The 15,840-nt window shown below is 41.7% G+C and overlaps 3 protein-coding genes across 3 annotated transcripts; 1 reads left to right on the top strand and 2 right to left on the bottom strand.

Annotated features, from left to right (window-relative positions):
* Positions 1 to 159: 159 nt before the first annotated feature.
* Positions 160 to 3,648, top strand: LOC104414998 (syntaxin-121). Its single transcript, XM_010026230.3, has 2 exons — positions 160 to 948; positions 3,050 to 3,648. The coding sequence occupies exons 1-2, from the start codon at positions 408 to 410 to the stop codon at positions 3,217 to 3,219; spliced, it is 711 nt and encodes a 236-aa protein (XP_010024532.2). The 5' UTR covers positions 160 to 407; the 3' UTR covers positions 3,220 to 3,648.
* A 1,031-nt stretch (positions 3,649 to 4,679) lies between these two features.
* LOC104446877 (33 kDa ribonucleoprotein, chloroplastic) lies at positions 4,680 to 7,798 on the bottom strand. Its single transcript, XM_010060678.3, has 4 exons — positions 7,193 to 7,798; positions 6,951 to 7,052; positions 5,624 to 5,932; positions 4,680 to 5,221 (listed from the first exon to the last, which is right to left on the bottom strand). Exons 1-4 carry the CDS (start codon positions 7,652 to 7,654, stop codon positions 5,099 to 5,101), a joined length of 996 nt encoding a protein of 331 aa, XP_010058980.1. The 5' UTR covers positions 7,655 to 7,798; the 3' UTR covers positions 4,680 to 5,098.
* A 2,669-nt stretch (positions 7,799 to 10,467) lies between these two features.
* On the bottom strand, positions 10,468 to 15,722 carry LOC104446863 (nuclear transcription factor Y subunit A-10). Its single transcript, XM_010060665.3, has 6 exons — positions 15,557 to 15,722; positions 14,578 to 14,914; positions 13,338 to 13,438; positions 13,138 to 13,206; positions 11,883 to 12,020; positions 10,468 to 11,356 (listed from the first exon to the last, which is right to left on the bottom strand). The coding sequence occupies exons 2-6, from the start codon at positions 14,840 to 14,842 to the stop codon at positions 10,952 to 10,954; spliced, it is 978 nt and encodes a 325-aa protein (XP_010058967.1). The 5' UTR covers positions 14,843 to 14,914; positions 15,557 to 15,722; the 3' UTR covers positions 10,468 to 10,951.
* Positions 15,723 to 15,840: the final 118 nt, after the last annotated feature.

The raw sequence follows: 15,840 nt of genomic DNA, 5'->3' as shown, positions 1-15,840 counted from the left end.
CATCCAAGGTGCCATCCATTAAGACAAGTATTCGGTTGAATTTTCTGTCTCAGAACGCGTATTGACTTGTTGAGAACGATCAGCGAATACTTCCATGTGACTTTTCCCTTAGACTGACGAAGAGAAGTTGACGAGGCAAGCTCATTTGACAATCTCTCTCTCAAGCAGCCGTGTGAGAAGAAATCAACTCGTTTCTCTCTCTTCCTCGAAACCATTTCGTCCAATATTCACAATATATTTTCTCTCATGCAACGCCCTTCTCAACACGTTCATTCCGGATTACACTTCCCCTCTCTTCCCTTCCACGAGCAAAAGACGGGAGAATCCTTCACTTAATCATCGTCATCTATCGCAATTCGTAAGTATTTGCAGCATAAATTTTTGAAACCAAATCTGTCTGTTGCACCATGAGCGGCCTCTTGTCTGGCTCCTACTCTCGCCTCCGCAATGGTGACGACAGCCACGCCTTTGAGCTGAGCTCTGATGGCGGTGGTGCCGGCGTCAGCCTCGACAAGTTCTTCGAGGATGCTGAGTCGATCAAGGACGAGCTCAAGGAGCTGGGGAGCCTCCAGCGGAGGCTCCAATCCTGTCACGAGCATATTAAGACGCTGCAGAACGCCAGGGCCGTGAAGGACCTGAGGGCCTGGATGGAATGGGACGTGGAGGAGGCCCTGAAGAAGGCGAATGCGGTGAAGAAGAGGCTCGAGGCCCTCGAGCGGGCCGACGCCGCGAACCCAAACCTTCCCGGGTGTGGGGCGGGGTCGTCATTGGACCAGACAAGGACGTCGGTGGTAGACGGGCTGAGGAAGACGTTGAAGGACAACATGGAGGGATTCAACAAGCTGAGGGAGAAGCTATCGTCAGAGTACGAGGAGACGGTGCAGCCGAGGTATTTCGCGGTAACCGTAGAGAATCCGGAGGAGATGACTGTGGATCTGATTTCTACTGGTGAGTTTTGTTCTTACATAAAGAATTATTTCATGCATGGCGATAATCTATGTGCTCGTAGTCTCACATTTTTATAATTTGGGAAAAGATCACCAAAAATCCCAAATTTTACCCAAAGTAACAAATTTACCCTAATTTTTTTTTTTTGTGACGTGAAAAACCCATAACTTTTTAAATTGTGACATATGTACCCTATCAAAGACATTTTTATCTTCTTTTTATTTATTTTTTTTTTTATGTTTTTCCTTTTTCCTTTTTTTTTTTTTTTTTCTTCTTCCCTCCGCCGGCCATGGCGGAGGGAAGCCGGCGTCCGGCGAGGGCTGCCCTCGCCAGCGTCGGGCGACCCCTCGCCGGCAAGGGCCGGCAAGGGATACCCTCGACTCGGGCGAGGGCCTCCCTCGCCCTTGTGAGGGCCATCCATGCCGGTGAGGGCCTAGTGGCGAGGGATGCCCTCCCGGATCTGGCGAGGGAGGCCCTCGCCTGACGCCAACAAGGGCTGCCCTCGCTCGACGCCGGCGAGGGCAACCCTAGCTAGCCCAAGTGGGGGGACCCTCGCCCGATGTTGGCGAGGGCAGCCCTCGCCAGACGCCGACTTCCCTCCACCATGGTAGGCAGAGGGAAGAAGAAGAAAAAAATATTTAAAAAGTAAAAATATCAAAATACCCTTTAGATTAGGGTAAATGTGTCACACAATAGAAGTTCAGGGTTTTTTGTGTCACAAATTTTTTTTTTTAGTAAATGTGTCATGGTTGGCAAAGTTAAGGTTTTTCACATCACAAAAAAAAAAAAAAAAAAAGCTTAGATAAATCTGTCACTTTGAGCAAAATTTAGGTTTTTCGTGATTTCTTCCCTTACAATTTTACCTTTTTAGTTAGCATCTAGATGATGGTTAGCTGAACATGATTACCGTAGGAGATTTATTAGAGTTTGTTGAGAGTCTTAAAATAAGTAGTACATAAAATGGCCGGCGGAGGACATGTGTCGCGTACATGTAAAATAGGTTCTAATTTTAATCATGTTTATTGTTTTTTGTCTAGTTGCTAAACTTGCTATATCTATGTGCTCAAGAAAATTATCAAAAAAGTCCAAAACAACCTATTGCAATTGTGCTAATCATTCATAGACTTTTTTATTTAACCAATTTAATCCTAAACCATTTGGTAATTGGCTGATTCAGTACGTCCGTCCAATTTTACCTAGAAATCGCTAACTTGGACGTCAACCATCTTATTTGGCAACATCGATGTTGACGTGAACAATTTTTTTTATAATGTATGAATTTTATTTATTATATTTTTCTTTTTCTTTTTTTTTTTTTCATTGTAGCTTTGTTAGTGGATGGGTTGGCAAGGGTCAAGCCTCGTTGGGCACGAGCGAGGCCTAAATTCACCGAATCTGACAAGGTTGTGTCTAGCCCCAACCCTAGAGAAGCTCGAGGCCTCACCAGAGGCCGTGAGGGCAGCCTTGCCCATGAGGGTGACCCTCGCCAAAGGCCCTTGGCGACCACTTAAGCCTTGCTAGTGGTTACACAAGTCACAACTTAGTTGCCGAGGTCAAACCTCACCAACTAGATCCAGTGAAGCCAAGCCTCACCAACCTAGCCTCCAGCGATGTTTACCCCACCTAGCAACAATGAGGTCGAGCCTTGCTAGCCTAGCCGTGGTGAGCTGACCTTGCCCAACAACAAGAAGTGTCTTCGACATCTTTGCTGGCCACAATGAAAAAATAGAAAATAAAAAATTACTAAAATCGTCCACGTCAATGATTTTTAACTAAATTGGTAAATTATCAAAATAGTTAGGATTAAATTGATCAAATTAAAAAAAAAATATGATTGAGTTGACAGAATTGCAATAAATTTATGAATTGTTTAGTAATTGCCCGCCTCTATTTGCATCTTTGTTTCTTCAGCATAGGCATAAACAAGAGAAAACTAGTAATGATGTCTAACCTACAGTTAAGAGGCCTATACTAGGAAAGAGAACAACCATCCCCCACCTACACATCCTAAATATGAATCTAGCATGGAATTCTTCGTCCCGCTCGAATAACTTCATGATCTTTTCACTCTTCTGATCCCGAAAGACCGTAAATGCCACAGGCGAGATCGAGACGTTCTTACGTAAAGCGATCCAGGAACAACGCCGATCGGAGAAGGACATGGAGAGGAACCGCAAGAAATCCCTCCGCCAGCTCTTACTGGCCTCTATTTTCTTGATACTCCTCGTGGTGCTGATTACTCTCTCAGTCGTTAAACCTTGGATTTACTAGGCGGCGCCGCCACACGAGGGCCGCGGCATTTGGTGTCTCTCTCTCGGAGTCTTGTTCTGAATGTTCCTGGGGTGGATGTTGCTTTTGGTTTCGAACATAGTTATGCTTTATTGATGTTTTCTAGGTCAATGAATTTTATTGATTAGTTCATCTATGTTACATAAGGTGGTGAGTTCCTAAATCATGAGGAGGAACTTTGTCTTCTCAATATAATTGTCACAAGATGCACATATGCCTAAAAAATTTATTGTATTTGCCTCGCTAGAAGACTTGGCATTAGATAACTAGAAATCTTTTTGTGTAATACTCGTATCAAATGACATGTGATACGAGTTTCAATGTTGCCGTTGATTGGTTTCTTCAGTGGACATCAAAACACTACGGCTTTTCCACAAAGGACAAAGTCAAAATTTGTCTATGGACTATCGACTGATGTTTGGTTTGGTCTTTAAACCTTAGCATTTTCTTAGATTCAATCATTGTTGTCTTGTAATCGAACGTTGTTCATCACTCTAGTTAATTTGATCATGTTGGCATACGATGTAGCAATGCAATTTAAACACGGGTTTTGCTTATGTGGCAATTTCTGGATAACCATATGTCAACGAAATTCAAAAATGGAAAAGAAAAGACGGAAAAACTAGGGGGTGTCTCCAACGAGGGCAGTCGATCCTTGTGCAGCCTTTGGCCAGGGCAGTCACCACAGTTGGTGGTAAATCCAAATCCGAGCTAGGCAAGTAGGTCATTAGTGTGAAGGACGAATAGCAACGCCCCACCTCTTCCATGTGTCGATTTTTTCATTTCATACTTTCTAACATCATATATCAACCGGACCAAATTAATGAAAAGGATGAAATTGATTCGATTGGAAGAACAAAAGAACCACATTGAACAAAATTAAACTACAAGAATCAAGTTAAACATTGATCAAATGAAAAATTATTAATTTAGACATTGTTGCTTCTCGCAATATTGACCCAAAGCAATTTTGAAGTTGAGCATTTGCAGTAGTATTCTCTTTTATCAGTAAGCTTGGTTGTATGTGATCACTAACAATCTTTCGAAGATTGAACTGCAGCATCAGCTTATGCCCTGATGACAGCATTCGCCGGTGGGGACCAACCCGTGAATTGAGAATTGAGTTTGGAAGAAACGCTCCTGTGCTGGAGACATGGCGGTGAATTCATTGAAGGTCGCCTGAATTCCCTCGACTTCCGGTTTAACAGAGTGTCAAGTCCATCGCAAGACCACGGCAGATCAATCACCCAAAACAAACTATTTTCCAAGCAGAACTATCATGGGCATCGTCCCTAACTTCAGACAGATAAAACCAGTAATAGGGACTGATGCTCCATCTTTAGACATTATTGGAGAAAACATGCGAGAACAATGGATATGGCACTACGGCATGTGAGAAAAGAGGGCGACAGCGTGGCAAAACTCTAAGGAAGTCGTGGACATCCAAGCCTCCAAATGCACATCTTTCTCTCTTAAAATAAATAGATTCGGTTGAAGTTTCATTCTCAAAACTAAGTGTTCAACTGTTGAGAACAATTAGTCAATACTTTCATTTAACTGCTCAACACCAAAACTATGCAGGACCGCTCACAATCCGGCAACATCATAGCAGACTATCCGCGCATATAACTATAGTGTACGTACATCCAAAAATCAAGTAATCTCTAGGGCCACCGAGCTTTATATTCACCATCATCTTTGAATGCCCCGGCACAGAGAACTTGAGTTTGGCAAAGTGGCTGAGTTGTAGAGTTACAGGGCTAAGCATTAGACAAGGATCTCCACAGTCCTCTCCTCCAATTCCTCTCGTGCTGCCTCAGTACTCTACAGGTATTTGGAAGCCAAAACTTGTCAAATTTGCTCAGCTGCTGATGCTGGAAAGCAATTCGCTGCTGTCGAGATTGTTTGCAGCATTTCTGTTCAGAGAAGCAGGAGATGCTCTGTCCGCTGCCAAATTTAATCGTAAGGGCCGCCCTTCCACCTCCTGATTCCCATTGTAGCCAAGACAAAACAAAAAGAAACACGGCTAGTCAGCAAATATTTAAGGACTAATGCTTGGTCCTTAAACATGAAATGTTGAGAAGTAGCATTTACCACACTAAAGTTTATTTTTTCCAACAAGAAAAGAACAATCATATGGTGTCACTGTTCTTTAGCAAACGCTTGCCAAAGTAACTTATGCAGTTATGTTATATTAAGGTAAATGGTTGCAATAGGCATATGAACAAGCTAACACTAGTGCATGTTCTCATACGAATGCCCTATCACTGCTAAATTGCTAAAAAATTAAGTGTCAAACCAAACGCAAATTGGCACCATAATAGGGTACAAACTGTAGCAATCCCTAACAAGAATGTGGATTTTCAGTCAGTTCAATGCGTCTTACCACTCCGTTCATGGCATCCAAAGCCGACTCCACAGCCTCTGCAGATTCAAAGGAGATAAATCCAAATCCTCGGGATTTTCCAGAATTGCGGTCATATATAACCTTTGCACTCAACAGGCCTGGCTGGTTGGCGAATGCATCTCTGAGACCTTCGGAAGTGAGGCCCCACCCAAGGTTTCCTGCATAGAGTTTGTGGGGGCTATCCACAAAGCCGCGGTTGCTATTTCTGATCCTCGGCCCCATTACTTCCCTTTCACCTCCTTTTGGCACTTCAGGGAAGTTTACCTTGACTGTTCTGCCGCCAACTTGCTGTATGAACATGACGAAAAAGAAACTAACATTAATTTTCTTCGTCTAGCAAACTAGCCCACACATCATTTCAGTGCCGCAGATAATCAACAATATATGAAAGAAGAAGAAAGAAGCAAGCATTGAACCCCACAACACACTACCCCCAGAGCAAAAGCAATTCTCCAATAGATGCATACATTGAAGCAGCCTTCACCATCTCTATCACAAAGATTACTTCGGAAATGCTCAATAAACAATTAATACAGGTTAGTTGTCAATGCTAATAATAGTTGGGAAAGGGTGAGCATTTAGCAATAAAACACCAAACAACACATGAATTTACACTATGCTCGGCGCATTCAATTCCCAAATTTACAAAGCCTCATAAAAGTCACCACCAATACAAAAATGGATCAGTCAGCGTAGACTGTTTTAATATCCAACAAGTCCTATGTCCAAATTAACACACCAATCACTGCTGCAAGCAACTTCTAACAATTATGGTTGCATTGATAAAACAATCAGGTTATTTCATCTAAAGCAAAAACAGTCTATATTGGGCCATTATTGATGGAAAAGTTATCTTATTCAGCTACAGCAGACTATCTACCAGAGCAGGCTCCAATTCTTCATGAAGCAGCTCACATTGGCTAGTGTTCAACAGAATGCAAGATAATTTTTATGTTTTTTAAAATACGGAACCATATGAATAACGGAGAAACTCCATGAAAGAAAAATTAATGATTCATATAAATCACTTAACGGGAAATGTCCCGAATAAATCCAACGAGTGACTAATAAGCCTGTTATACAGAAAAAAGTAGCTATCATGCCTTTTTCTGACGAATCATATAGTCCTACGATTTCATCGACCGATAAGCTTATCAAAAAAATAGTAGTTACTATTGAAACGATCGAAACGACACGTGTGACGGGGCCACAAACAGGGCAACATCTATTTCACAGTTAAGGCCACAATTCAATTCATGCATCAAGAACCACTTTGATGGTCATGTATTTGGGTGGGAATGCTTACAGATCCATCGAACATCCGAATAGCCTCCTGAGCTTCTTCCACACTCCCCATGGTAACAAACGCGAAGCCCCTGCTCCTATCCGTCACTCGATCATAAACAACCTGAAACGACCCAACCATGACCACCAAAAAAAAAGTCAATTTTCAAGAACCTAGTAACCAAAAGTCTTCAAAACATAAGAAAAAAAAAATTGCAAACAACAAAGAGCCGAAATGCAACACGAAAGAAGAAGGCGACGAACCTCCACGTTTATCACCCGCCCGGCCTCCTCAAAGACCTCAGCCAACTGGGAAGAATTCATGGAATAAGGCAAGTTCCCAACGTACAACCTCCCACCCGAAGAACCCGAGACTCTCTTCTCCTCCCCGATCTCCTCTCCCTCCCCCTCCTCCTCTTCTTCGCCCGCGCTCTCGAGCAGCTCCTCCGCCTCTTCTGGGTCCTCTTCCTCCGACCCGGCGGCGCCGTCTTCGGCTTCGAACCCGTCGAACGCGGCCGAAAGAAGGGGTTGGCGAGGGAGTTTCGCAGAGCCGAAAACAGGGGCCGAGGATTTGAGGGCGAGGAGGAGGCAGAGGGCGGGGGGCTTTGGCGGGAAGTGGGAGGGAAGCGAGGCGCGGGGAGGGGCGAGGAAGAGAGCAGAGGAGGGGGCCTTGTGGCCGAGCGACGGAGGAGCAGCCGCGGCCATGGACAGCGACGAGGTCGACATGGAAACGGAGGAATTCGGAGGAAGAAGAAGAAGGAGAAGAAGATGATGATCGACGAATTCTGGGTAAATGGCAGAGATAAGATTATCCCCTGCTGTCTTCGTTTATGCTCTGTAGCGAGAGCGACACTGATGGATAAGGTTTGCCCTCTCTCTCTCTCTCTCTCTCTCTCTAAAAATGATATTCCCATTTTCCTACTAATTGATCAATTCAAGAAAGTTTAGGTTGATCAAATTGACTGATGGCATTGATTTTATTTTCCTTTCTTTTTTTCTTGCCCGTTTTGTAGAATTGAAATGAAAGGCTGAAAGTTTAAAAGTAACAAATCTAGATTGTTGATGATTTCTTTTTCTTTTTCTTTTTTTTTCTTTTCCTGCTTTTGGTCATTTAATTGTTGATGACTTCTAGGCCCAGGATAGAATCAAAAGGTTGTTTAATGATAACTGGAAATTAAATTAACATTATTAATCCCTCGCCAAACATTTAAAAAGAGACTAATGCCACAGAAACAAAATCCTAAAATGATATGTTTATGCTACTTCTACCCAAACTAATTTGTGTTATTAAAACTCCTAAACCGATATAGTTGTGCCGCATTTACCTTAAACTAGGATGAGCATGATTTTAAAGTAGAATTAGGAACTTGAAAACCAATCCATTTTTAGGTTATGGAATATTCAGGATAGGTTTCGGGTTAAAAGAAAATTGGAAAATCTATTGTAATTGGTAGATTCTAGGTTTCAAGTGGAGCCAAGAACTTAGAACTTGGAACCTAAAATAAGTCTTTTGTTTTATATTTTTGTGCGATCCCACAATATTCTATGACATCCAATTATGAGTGCGTAATCTAAAATCACTAATCTAAATTTCTATTTCCGACATATCCATGATTAATACTTTTACTTTATTAATATTTCATAAACTTCGTGTCTAAATATGCAATCGTTTAATTAAGAGAACAAGTAAAAATTAAGTAGACCCTGAAATTTGTAATAACATAAGTTATAGGTTATTGGATATATAGGGTACGTTTCAAGTTTCAAAAATTAAGAAACTATTCCAACGAATAGGTTAACCACTAACCCTTAACCCAAATTAATTTTTTAGAGAAAATTTCAAATAAGAACCTAAAGTAAACCGTATTTCAAATAAGGGTTAGAAGTTGACATTATTTCAAATAAGGGTTTGATGTGAATTTTATTTCAAATAAAAATTTGGAGTGATCATATCAATTTCAAATAATGCCTCAATGCATTATTTGATAAGGGCAATTTTGTCTTTTAGTTTTTTGCTGTATTTTTTTTTTCCAAAAAACAAACTAAAAAGAAAAAGAAAAAAAAAAAGAACAAAGACAGGAGGGAGGGCTCTCTCTCGCCTGTGGCTGCCGTCTCTTTGTTGGTGGGGTGGCGGCAATGGCCGGCAAGGTCTCTAGCACCTGGACGAGGGTCATTGGTAGATTGTATCAATATATTTGGCAAAATTCAAATTATCATCAATTATATTTTATTAAATGAATTAAGTAATCTTCCCCTTAATTATCAGATGAAGTTGATTTTTTTTTAATTGAATTATTTCAGTCTATCCTATTTAAGCTTATCATGCAATCTCATTAAGTGCCGATAGTCTCTCTCTCACTCGAAGTTGGTTGAGAGCCGGAAGAGGAGCGAGGCCAAGGATGGAAGAAAAAAAAATCATTAAACATTTTTATATAGTTCAACGACTAAATTGAATACGTATCAAATATCCAAGAATATTATTTCGCATTGAGTTAAAATTCGGAGATCATATTAAATAAATTTAAAATTCAAACATTATATTACACATTAGATCAAAATTCACGAACCATTTGTATCATTTAGCCTCAAGAATTTTACAAACTCAAAGTTGCTTCACAAGACATTCCCCAAACATGCCCCTTAAATCTAAAGTTCAGATATTGAAATGCAAATAAGAACTTCACATACTAATGATGCAAAACTAAAGTTCAGACGTGATTAACGTGTTGCCTAAATTTGGCCGAGAAGAGCTTGTTACCAACTTTCAAATTAATTTGATAGGGTGTCAACGCAACAGATAGCTTTAGCAAAGTAGTTGGTACCATTAATGATTGTTGCAGCTTTAGCAAAGTAGTTGGTACCATTAATGATTGTTTTTCCTCATTAAACTGTTTCATTCATCTATTAGGACACTGAGTGAGACTCTTGCCGGATTTGATCTTTTTTCAAGTACATTTTTCAGTCCAGCTTATTCTCAAGATCCGTTGAGGTCACTTAACGAGTTATCAGGTAAGCATTCCTTAATTCTCACCCATCGACCACTTAAACATGACACGCTATCAAGATCAACTCCAGACCCTGCTGTTACTTCATATGTTACCGGACGACGGACACACTCGACCTGAATGTCGCTATGCTCACTCATGATTCATAAGAACATTAGGAATCCCCCAATGCTCGCAGACGAAAAGCTGATAAAGACAGCCGTCGATCACCGATGCCCTTTGCGCGAGAAGAATGATCTGAACACATTACTAGACACTAACAGTGATCCCACTTAGCCTGAGTAGCTAGCGCCTTGGCCGGTTCTTCTCAATGCAGATGAAACATAAGCAAGTCTAGGAACGTCTTATGACGTAGATTATTGCAGCAACAGTCCTGCATACTCTCACCCGTCGACTTGGGACACTAATTGTCAGGATCAGGCATGTCACGTGCCATCGCAGCTGGCGGCTCGGTCTGAGTCCAATTGACATGGCATCATAATGTTTGAACTAAGTAAAGCTTTAAGGATAGAAAGAAGCGTTTTCGCAGTCACGGACAATACTAATGACGGTGAGACACTAAACAAACTTTAAAGTTACAATACATCACTTCATATAGTTCATCACTTCAAATAGTTCAAAATCCACTCAGAAAGCATCAAGGACTTCGACACCAACAAACTGTAAGTATTAACAAGACATTAACAAACACAAACCCAGTCTTCCATTCTCTTAGTAGTTCCATGGGCATGGAATAGTGAACAAACCCACGTTATTCTAAGTTCTTAGTCATGTTCTTTAGAAGATGCATTAAGGATTAGCCACCTTCAGCCAACCACTACACCAGAGTGACTAGGCAATAACTAACTTAATGCACCCATGAGCCAAGAATGATTTGCCTATCGCATCGCAACCAAAAGGTCGGAGGAGAATCCTGAGCCAAAGACCCCACTGCAATAGCCATTACAGGAACGGCAGTGGGACCTACTTGGTTGTCAGAGGGAAATGAGGTCGGGCATCGACCCCACTTCCCTCGCTTTCAGACATTGAGGTTGCGGCGATTGTCCACTGCCGCGACCCACTTGCTGGGCATGACAATGCTATGCGAGGTATCGTTCATGCTGGTGAAAGAGTAGGATGGTCCAAGTTGATTGATCGGAAAACGACCAAGTCCTTCCCTCGAGTACATGCTAGTGACTTCTGACCCAGAGAGATTCCCAGCACTGCCGTTAGCTTCTTTTGGCAAGCTCGGTGTTGTGCCACTCTCGGATTGTGAGAGATCAGAACTCTGAGAACCAGTTGGCTGGGGAAATTCTCCGCCACTGTCTTTCTTTGCTTCAGCTCCTCCCTCTTCATTGCTCGAGTTTCTCACATTCAAGAAACGGCCCCCGCAACCCCTTGGTCGGCGCATAGCATGGAGATGACGTGATTCATGCATGTACGGCTGTCAAATGAAACACCACAGAACACTAATTTAGAAAACTTTGGAGTGATATTCTTCAAGTTTGACAAAGGAAAATTTTGGTCAAAGGAATGGCTGAAACAGAACTAAAAGAAAAAAAATTAACTTCTTAAGATACTATATTGAGGAATGCAACTGATTGACAATCAACTTAAAACACATAAGCCGCACCAACAAAACTGGTCAGCACCAGGCCTTGGTAAAAACCATGGATCGTAAAAGAATATACCCTTTCAAGTTGAAGTGCTAAAATGATCAAACTCGACTGAGGGATGGAAATCGTCTTCTAATAAATGCCAAAGAGTTTTACCCCACTTTTAAGATTTAATTTAAGCAAGTCAACTGCAGGAAATGGGCATGAAACAGCATTGCAGTTACATCTGATTTTTTTAGTTTTGCATTCTCCATAGTTGACAAGTTCAACATCCATCATGCAGAGGTGCCTTTTGTCTTACAGAAAACGTGAATGACAATTATTACAGGGAGCAATTGATGTGAAAGATCATACCTTACGTCTAGTTACTTTATTCTCGAGCACGGCTTTTGCACGAAATTTGCGGCGCCTAATGATCGCATGGTACTGTTTGGCATTTACAAATATGGGTCCATCATCTGTCGACAAGTTCAGAGGAAGCATCATCCGGCCCTGAAAGTATTGAAAAAACATGCAAAGAGGAATGGGATCAAATAATCTGACTTAATATGGCTTCTAGTAAGTTTTCGCCGGGCGATGATGAATATGATGACATCATTTGAACGAAGTATTTCCAGTGATGCCTGGCGAAGATGAATATGATGACATCATTTGAACGAAGTAATTCCAGTGATGGATAAGGCCAGAGGTGCTAAAAGTAAAGTTTTAACCTGCAAAAACCATGCATTTTAAAAGAAGAACGATTTGCACATTTACTTAGACAATACACTGTGCAATTTATGATAGTTGTCATACTTGAAGATATTGGGTATGCAAAGGTGAAAAAGTAATCAAGTTAACTCTTGTACGTATATACACACAGCTATAATTAGTCAAGTTCATTAAAGAAGAAGATTTCCAACATGGAAAATGGACAAGCAAGCTTCTTGAACTAGGAATAAGGAGGAAAAAAATCCAGAAAAGTATTCAAGCAGTTGTTTCATGAGAAGCTTCAGCTTGGAAAAACTGTTTACTGAAGTACTGTCATGAGAGAATGAAGATAAGTATATATAGTTCAAACTATGGTATGCGATAACATTCTCTTATTAAGGACATGAGAGGTGATTGATGGCTAGTATCATTAAAGATGTTTGTTTATGACCAACAACAGTGAGGGCTCCGATGGCACTACAATTGACTGGATGTCAAAATGGTAGTAGATAGCAGTAACTACTCATTTGCGATGGCCATTACTGCATCTGGCAGTGAATTTAATTGGCCACAAGATAAATCATGGCTTACTGCCAACCGACCGGATTAGTGACTTATTTAGATGAGGCTGCTGCTTTCCCATCCAGCCTTAGTTTCTATCATGATATCTTAAAAGGGCGTATGTTGGCGGTTTCAGATAAAAGATGATTCTTAAAAACATGATCATTATTAAATCTAAGCCAGTTAAACATTTAAAGTTCGTAATACACTGATATGCCTCTTTACACCAAACAGAAGACAGAGATAAAAATTTTGGTGGTAAACTGTCTGATAAACAGTCACAGGACTGCCGCTCAGGCCCCTCACTGCACTAAAAGGTATTGACTAATGTAGATAGAAGGAACAAAGAACTACAAACCGATATTTGCGACCCAAAAGGTGAGAATACGCCATAACACTGCTCTCCATATGGATATTTTGCACATATCTGCATTTATGATCCAAGCACACAATACGCGTCACTGCCATTAGCACACATTTCAGCTACAGAATCGAAATAGCTAACATTACCAACATTGAAGTAGACTGTAGCAACAATTGGTTGAGATGAACACTTACCATCTGCTGACCATACCCTAGATCAACCCGAGCACAGTATTCTGGCAGAGGGGAGATGGGTAGTTGAGACTTCTGGGTATTTGCAGAATTTTTGTAGTCGCCTGGATAAGGTAAAAAAATCATCAAATCCATGGTCACCAAAAAGAAGAAAATTACAAGAGTGACTACCGACATTGCTACAATTGATTAGACTCTGCAGAAGGGGAAAATGAGGATTTTCTCGGGAGCATATGAAAGTTTATTAGAAAAAGTGCAACAACTTCATGAAATGGCCCTAGTTGGTGACAAAATGTTTACGTACTCATTCATCACATAGGCCTTCCTTACCTCACACAACACTACAAGGGAGATTGGGGAGGAAACACAAAGAACGAGAAAAGGTATGTGGCCATGTCTGCTGCATCCTAAGTTATTAGTACATGTTCAACTACTATCTGGCCAGTTTTCAATTGAGGACACTTTTATATTTGCATTGTGTTATCCACACAGGTTGGCTCAGTGCAACAAGCCTAGATATACATTGTGACTATAGGTCTATGCCGTGACGAAGCTTCAATTATTTCAAACCTAAAGCCTCATTGCCACGAGCTCCAAAAGTCAACCTCCACACCTTAAGTTCCGTGATGCAAGATTAAGGTCTTAGCAGATACATCGATTTGCATGAAGTGAGACACTAGAACCATGAGATTTAAATTTCTTATGAATTATACAATCGATGAGAAAACAAGTGTAGACATCAATTGGATCATGTGTGCCCACATAGGACCCACATGAAAGCATTATAAAACATTCTTCCCCAGAGATTGTAGAAATTTTAATAGAGCTTTGTCTTTGCTAATGTATGCAGGACAACAGACAGAGTCCTATTAAACCCATCCCTCATCTTCATCTTGTCGACCAGTTCATCAAGTAATTCATCTGTAATATCTGGGAAAGCTCTCAATTCTAAACGGTCGAGAATATCCCCATAATGGTCTCTCTCCTTCGAAATGAAGTGTTCTTTGGTTTTCTCTATTGAAGGTCTTACTTTTCCCTTTAATTCGGTAAAGGCAAACAAGAGAAGGCCAAAGCACCAAAGAAAGAGTCAAAGAAATACAGCAACTGCACGAGAACAAAGCAACGAGTAGAATTCCCTTACTTTAGAACAGGACAAGAAGCATCGAGAGCAAAGATATTCCCCACATAAAATTACAGTTAAGAACGCACTGCTAAGCCCGAAGATGCAAAAACTGGCAATCACCTGAAAAGATGGTGAACTGGGTCAGGCTTCCCTTATCTGCACCTTGTTCCGTACCCCGTCCAGCCTGTTTGGCCGGCGTGAGGTGGTCACCGCAGCTAGGGTTATCAACAGGCGACGAATTCGACTGGCCCAACGAATCCCCATGAAACGATTGACTCCCGAAGGCGGCCCACCAAGGTGCTGCCGACGGAGCCGAGGACAACTGTGATGTGGGATTATGGAGCATTCCCTCATGTTCCTTGAGATATAATGCTTGCATAGCCATGATGACACCCTCCCAAGTGATCCTAAATACGGGTTTTTCGATTCTCAAAGCCGAATTTCTTCAAGCTACAGCCTGCAAGTTAAAAAGATCGATAGAAATGTTCCAGTGCAATGATGCCAATTCAAAGATGATTCTTCCAAAAGACCTCCAAGGCCTTGATCTGACTCAATCCGACTCTTCATTCAAATTTGCAAAAGAGAACATAAGGAAAGCCAGCAGCGCAAGAAGCAAGTGGCCAGTCCTCAGAGTACTCGCCGCAATACACAAAAAGATTGAAAATTTGCAAGGACGGGCCTACTGGAAGCAACAGTAGATCATCTTGACTGGACAAAACACACAGGGGAAGAGGCGCAAAGAGAGAAAGCAAAGGCGAGGGTAGCGACTCCACACTCAAATCTCAAATGGGTCGTCGTCAGATCAGGAGCCGAAGCTGATCATGCAGAGAGAAAGATCAAAGATAGGAGCTGAGGAAACCCCCCAACAAAAAAAGAGTCACTGTTGTAAGTGCTGAGAAGAAAAAAAAAAGAACCAGGGGGGACCAATTCTGCCCCGGCCCCGCACATTAGCTGGGAATTAGGCGATGGAAGAAGCAGAGAACCCCCACAGAGCAGGCCGGAGCTATGCAGAGTCAAGAAATCGAAAGAAACCAACGACTGATAAAAAAGCTGACACAGCTCAATATCAAGAAAACCCAGGAATAGAGAAAGAGCTCACGCATATATAAGCGAAGAGGGCGTAAAGGACGGGGGACGGAGCAGCTTCTTTCAAGCCGAGAAACCCCATTTCCTCGGAGCCATGTCGGTACTATTTCAAGCAAGAACAGAGAGAGGGAAGACAAGGAGGAGAGAGAGAGAAGGAGGAGGAAAGACGAACGAGAGCAGCGCTTGATAAATGCGTACAAAGGCAATGCCAACTCCGACGCTGGCCAATCACCTTCGCTTTCCATGTTTTTTTTTTCCTCCCTTTTTTGCCCCCACTTCCTCACCCCAAAAAAAAAA

This window comes from Eucalyptus grandis, chromosome 1 (genome assembly GCF_016545825.1).
Source record: "Eucalyptus grandis isolate ANBG69807.140 chromosome 1, ASM1654582v1, whole genome shotgun sequence".
Lineage (NCBI taxonomy): Eukaryota > Viridiplantae > Streptophyta > Magnoliopsida > Myrtales > Myrtaceae > Eucalyptus > Eucalyptus grandis.
The sequence above is the reverse complement of the archived record's forward strand: the minus strand, read 5'-3'. Positions and strand labels throughout refer to the sequence as shown.